Source organism: Phaethon lepturus, unplaced genomic scaffold, assembly GCF_000687285.1.
Source record: "Phaethon lepturus isolate BGI_N335 unplaced genomic scaffold, ASM68728v1 scaffold11883, whole genome shotgun sequence".
NCBI lineage: Eukaryota > Metazoa > Chordata > Aves > Phaethontiformes > Phaethontidae > Phaethon > Phaethon lepturus.
In genome coordinates, this window is record NW_010531248.1 from 36461 (window position 1) to 43287 (window position 6827).

Sequence of the window (6827 nt, forward strand, 5' to 3'; positions counted from 1 at the left end):
TGATCTGTTGGAGGGCTGGAAGGCTCTGCAGGGGGATCTGGACAGGCTGGATTGATGGGCTGAGGTCAACTGTATGAGGTTTAATAAGGCCAAGCGCCGGGTCCTGCACTTGGGTCACAACAACCCCATGCAACACTACAGGCTTGGGGAGGAGTGGCTGGAGAGCTGCCCGGCGGAAAAGGACCTGGGGGTGCTGGTTGACAGCCGGCTGAATATGAGCTGGCAGTGTGCCCAGGTGGCCAAGAAGGGCAAGAGCATCCTGGCTTGTATCAGAAATAGTGTGGCCAGCAGGAGTAGGGAAGTGATTGTACCCCTGTACTCAGCACTGGTGAGGCTGCACCTCAAATACTGTGTTCAGTTTTGGGCCCCTCACTACAAGAAGGATGTTAAGGTGCTGGAGCGCATCCAAAGAAGGGCAACGAAGCTGGTGAAGAGGGGTCTGGAGCACAAGTCTTATGAGGAGCCGCTGAGGGAGCTGGGTTGTTTAGCCTGGAGAAGAGGAGGCTGAGGGGAGACCTCATCTCTCTTTCAACTACCTGAAAGAGGGTTGTGGTGGGATGCGTTACTTGGGTCTCTTCTCGCAAGTAACATGTGATAGAACAAGAGGAAATGGCCCCAAGTTATGCCAGGGGAGGTTTAGACTAGATCTCAATAGCAACAGCTAAAAGCTATACCAGGTCACCTCACATGTACTGTTTTATGCTGGATGACAATCTTGACCAAAAGAGCTCGTTGCTTCAATGTATTTAAGTGAAAGTCATTCTTACGTGCGACTTGAGCAATGGCATTTTCATCTAGCATCATCTCTGCGATTCCTTCTTGATCTATATCGATTTCATCCACGTACACCATTTCTGTCAAAGCTCGTGTTTTCAGGCTCCAGGCAGCCTGAATAAGGATAAAGTAAAAAGTAAAATATCTTCAAAACACCAAGTAAATCATCTAATCAGTAATTTTGCCTTTTTTAAAATTATATTCCCTTCACAGTTTTAATAGGCTTGAATAAGATATTCACTTAAATATCTTTTATTTATAATGCAACTAAGGTGCATATACCCATCAGTTGCCTGGTAGAGGTGGAAAGGGGACCAAGACTTAGACAACTCTTTTGGAATGGAATAGCTATAGTCATGTATAGTCACTGAGTTTGGAGGACAGAATTTCGTGCCTCATGAAAAGTTATGACTAATTTAGGTCACAGGCAACTCTCTGAGATCTTGTGTTTTTGAAGAAATCCCCATTCAAAACCCACTTCTGACAGACACTGTATTTAAATTGGGATGGGAGAGGAAGGCAAGTAAACCACTGCAATGCAAAGTAATGCCCTTTCCAGGCATCTGTAAAGAAAGAAGTAAAATCTTTTAACCAGCGGTTAAAGATACAGTACATTACTATCCACAAGTGACAGTTTTTAGAAAGATAATTTGTTCAACTTCTTTGTTCAAAGCATCAGCTGTAAAAAGTGTGTAAACGTATAGATTAAGCACCTCAGATTGTGAGATTATTGGAGTACTTGTTAGTGAACTGAACTGACAAATTACTACATTAAATGTCTTGGAGGATTACATGAGGAGTGTGGAAAGGCAAGCATAATTCTAGCCTGTGTGACAAGCTTTGTGTAGACTGTAGAGACACCAAATCAAAGGGGAAAAGAAAAAACTGTGGCAGCCATAAAGAAGTACCAATAAAATAAGTGCAGATCCAACCACTTTGATAACTTAATATGCCTGTAATGTACTCGGAGAGCTGGCATGATAAAGGGACCCACAAGACCAATCTCTGATCTTCCTTCAGATACTGAACAGATCATCATAAATTTTCCAGAGTAAAAATCACTGTCAAAACAATTAGATTTGTTTCTTTTCTGACACAGGGTACAGCGATCTGGTGGAAAAGCAGGTTTAATATTTGCTAAGGAGAGATTTCAAAATAGAAACAGACTGATGCTACTGAAGGTCAAACACATGGAAACATTTGTTCTTTATACAAGAGGTAGGAGAAGATCTGGACCTCAGGCTTATTTAATAATTTAAGTAATCATTTAACAGGACACTTCTCATTCATCATTTCTCAGAACATCCCTTCCTCTACACTGTCCTCGTATTTTTATGCAACTTTGTAACTGTCTATCAAAAACAAAGTATATCTAAAAATGTTGAAATATTTAACTCTCTTTTAAAAAGTTCTTTCTTCCAAGGAGAAGCAAAGGAGGGATTTAGCCAGCCAGTTCAACCACAGTTAGAAACCTTTGTTCAAGTATGAAGATAAAGGAACAGGGCAGGATGATTTGAATCTAGGCCAGACATAATCCAGATCTGCTTTATTATCTTTCAGTTTCTTCTTACGTAGTAGGGTGACAACCTTTAATTAGCATTGAGACTTGCAGTTGGATGTTCAACACCCTTAACTGTTTGTCATTATTCTATAGAAGTATGTACTTTGTTGAATTTTTAACACTTTGGCGGTACTCTGCTTTTTTCAAAGACATGTATGTCTCAAGTCGACATAAACATGTCTATATTGGGAATATGCTGAAATTAGAGCTCTCAGTGTAGCCAAACACAGGCTAATTTCCTAGTACAGATAAGAAAAGCTGTCCATAGTAATGATTTTTTCCTGGGAATTGAAAGAAGCAACTTCTCTACACTAATTGCTAAAACTGGGGCCAGTTCTTAACATAGGCATATCATTGTGATTTTTCCAATAACAAACGTCAGGTAATGTGTTTTTAAAAGCAGTATGTCTCTTTGTCATTATTGGACATATCTGTCATAAAAAATAGATTCCTTAGGCTGCTCTTCCAGTCTTAAGCTCCTAGTCTGAGGCTCCACAGCCAACAAAAAATTCAAATATTGTATATTATTCCTTAATTAAACACCACTCTGTAGATTAGAGTATTGCCTGCAGCAATGTTTGTTACAGGACTTCCGATCAAAACAGCAAGAGAGAGAAAAACATCAAATTTGTTACTTAAGCTATAGAAAGATGACTTCTACCTTGGGAGACAAGAAGACAATTCAAAATCCCTAACTAAGTTACAAGACCCATATGAAATAAAAGTACCATTTCTATGTGTGCACACAGTTATGCTGAATATCTGAAAAATCAAGACGTGGGAAAAGGAATTAGAAATGTATACTGACACACAAATATAAAGGAAGACATAGGAAAAAGGTTTTTTTTCAAAATAATTATTCATAAAATTATTCATTTAAAGTCACATAGGACTTTATTAGAACTACGGCACATGGCTATTGTTCTACTTTTTAAAAGAAAACCTGAGAGATGTACATTTTTCTGTTAAAACTGACCCTCCCCAACAAATCTCAAAATTTTCTTTGTTCATAAAGTAAAGGTGTCTTTTATCACATGAGACATAAAACTCATGCAAGGTTCAAAGATTTTCTTAACAACTGAGTAATTTCAACTTTTGCTGACTTTCTGTAAAGAATTTGTACCAGTAGTCCTGGTATTTCCTATAGCTACTCTATCCTTGTATGAAGCTTACTTTCTGTGTTGCAGTTTTTAGTTACCCATAAAAATTTTAACAATTCTGTTCATAAGGAAGTACACATTTTTAGTAATTTACTATAGTACAATGCACAGATTTTTCACTCAGTGAAAACCTGTAAGAGTTTAATCTGAAACTAATGCCAAAGAACTTCAGCTGAAAACCTTCAACTAAAATGAGTAAGAGCAGCACAAAACCACCACAGTGAGAGCAACGCTTACATATAATCACAAAAAGCCATAAAAATAAATGTACACATTTCTGAGTAACCACATGACAATATTATTTCCACCTCGACTTAGCACAAGTTTTTCCACTCAAACTATTGCCTCAGATTCCATTTATATTATCTGCTCTCTCTTTGCAGGATCAGTAATTTTGGTTTGTGACAAGCAACATGTTTGGCGTTTACGAAGACGACCTGCATTTTTATGAAATGGGCACTTAAGCAGTAGGAATAAGAAAGGGACAGCTCATTTCAGACAAACCACATATTCACAACATAGTAATTTAGCTTGCTTAACTCATAATCACAACAGAACGTTACAATAACTAACAGTAATTAAAGAGGGAAGCAATATCTTAAGTACCTAAGTACAGAAATATGATATAATATTTCTTAAGAAGTCTAAACTCCAGAAAGAAAAGTGACAAAGCATTTTTTACTTAGTTCCTGAGAACTGGTTTGTCACTGAATCAAGAATCTTCCTCTTGTTCCTGAAAAGTCCAAAAACCAAATTGAAAAAGAGAAACTTAAAATCTAAATGTATCTCCTGAACCTGGTAATGCGCATTTCTAAGAAGTTTCATTCTCCAATAATCCTTGCCATTATCATAAATTTTATTCCATACACAATGAAAACCCCAGAACGCAACAACTACCTTGTCAAGCGTAATCTTTAAAGTCAAGAAGATATCTGGCAGTATTTCACTGAAACCATTTTGCATTTAATCTCTTCTGACTGTGGGCTGGAGCCAAAAGATGTCACCATCAAAACATTACGGTTCCTCCCATGGCAGTAATCTATTGCTAATGTGGACAAAGTGAAAACTAATCAATTACTCTGCCTTCCCTCACTTATGCTTATCATACAGCTTCGAGACTACCAGATTCTACACGAGGTAGGCAGCGAGAATGAGCTGCAGGAGCAGGAAGGGCACGGGTTACAGTCTGCCATTACACCGCATTGAATGGAACATAAAAGTGAGCCCTAAGAGCATAGGCATTGTTCTGTCTGTGAAATACACGCTGGCTTTTTCCTAATCTCATCAGCAGATGAAGGTCATTCAGTTCAAGATAGATTCCATTTAACTTTTAGAAGGCACTAAGCTACTGAACCAATAAATGAGGTAAATAAACTTCTGTCAAATATAAAAGCTGCCTATTTAAAATACCCCTTATCAAATGTACTGCCTTGCCAATGACGAAAAACAATTTTATGCCAATAGGATACTGGCAATTAAGGATTTAACAACAAGTACTATTCAGTGTATCAGAAATTCTTCCTAACAACTGTATCAAATAATTGTATTTATTTATATTATGAAGAGACTTATATTATGAAGAGAATTTTACCTGAAACACAGTGTATTCAGAATCAGGCTCCTGAAAAGAAAGAAAATAGAAATTGAGGAATGGAAATTCCAAACAATAAAAAGAACAACACAAAATGGAATTATACGCTGTGACCACCTCATTTTGCACACACATTTTCTCTCTGACGCATATATCCAAATTTCCATTTTATTACATTATCTCAACTTACACACATTATGGAGCTAATTGATGTTTTACACAATGACAGCAGATTTGCAGCAAGCACATTTTTCAGATACCTTTTGCTTTCTTGCTTCTGCTGGATCATGTTGGCCAAATCTTAGCTTAACTGAAAAATGGTACATTAAAAAAAAAAAAGACAAACTTGAAAGATACAAGTGAATCTCTCAAGTTAACCAGATTATGAGGCCACAGGCTTTAGAATGCCTACATAAAAAAATCTATCTTTGTGCATTTTTTTTAGCTGCTGATGGGGATCACACCAATATCACTGAAGTACATGAAAGAAAATTTCTGCACATACTGAATTTTTTTTATACTTTTATGATGGAAATGACGTATTTATTGTATTCTGTACAGTAATGCTGTAAGTGGAATAAACATCAAAATAATGGCTTATTGTACCATCCAATAAACAAAAGTAAAACTAACAGATGAAGTTTGCTACAAGTCAAAAAGCAGGAAGTTGGATCTTCTTGAAAACTTTAAGTAAAAGTGAGTAAATAGTAACAACAGGAAATATAGGTTTATCATAATTTGTTGTGTAATTATTATGTTTATATAATATTTAAACTACCCTTCAGGGCTCTCGCTGCTCAATTCCAGGGACTGGCGGAGGAATTTTTCCTCTCTAGCATACTACTTAGCTTTAGGGAGAAAGACAAGGAAGGTGGGAGATAGATGTTATTTTCTCTAAATCACTATTAGCCTTCTATAGAGTCACATCATTTCAGCTCCTAGAGGGAGTGGAAAACTTCTTACATATCTGGCCTTGTGTAAATCTATCACAGTTAAGCCAGATATATTACAGAATCACAGAAACACTAGGTTGGAAAGGACCTTCAAGATCATCAAGTCCAACCATTAATCCAGCGCCACCATGTCCCCTAGACCATGTCCTGAAGCGCCACATCCACACGTTTCTTGAACACTTCCAGAGATGGCGACTCCACCACCTCCCTGGGCAGCCTGTTCCAATGCCTGACCACCCTCTCAGTGAAGGAATTTTTCCTAATATCCAATCTAAACCTCCCCTGGCGCAACTTGAAGCCATTTCCTCTTGTCCTGTCACTAGTTACTTGGGAGAAGAGGCCAACACCCTCATCGCCACAACCCCCTTTCAGGTAGTTGTATAGAGCGATAAGGTCTCCTCTCAGCCTCCTCTTCTCCAGACTAAACAACCCCAGGTCCCTCAGCCGCTCCTCATAAGACTTGTGCTCCAGACCAGGAGCTCCTGCTTTGTTGCCCTTCTCTGGACACGCTCCAGCACCTCAATGTCCTTCTTGTAGTGAGGGGCCCAAAACTGAACACAGTATTCAAGCTGCGGCCTCACCAGTGCCGAGTACAGGGGCACAATCCCTTCCCTACTCCTGCTGGCCACACTATTCCTGATACAGGCCAGGACGCTGTTGGTCTTCTTGGCCACCTGGGCACACTGCCAGCTCATGTTCAGCCGGCTGTCAACCAGCACCCCCAGGTCCTTTTCCGCCAGGCTGCTCTCCAGCCATTCATATTAGACTGAATATAGAATCTTAGAGTA

The 6827-nt window shown here is 38.7% G+C and overlaps 1 protein-coding gene across 1 annotated transcript in view; it reads right to left on the minus strand.

Annotated features, from left to right (window-relative positions):
• Positions 1 to 5116, minus strand: part of TTC8 (tetratricopeptide repeat domain 8) — a gene marked incomplete at its 5' end in the record, with an annotated part of 33284 nt that extends 28168 nt beyond the window's left edge. Inside the window, 2 exons of the mRNA XM_010284479.1 lie at positions 768 to 888; positions 5087 to 5116. Coding sequence (XP_010282781.1) covers positions 768 to 888; positions 5087 to 5116 — 151 coding nt within the window. The remainder of the gene's footprint in view (positions 1 to 767; positions 889 to 5086) is intronic.
• Between the last annotated feature and the right edge of the window lie 1711 nt (positions 5117 to 6827).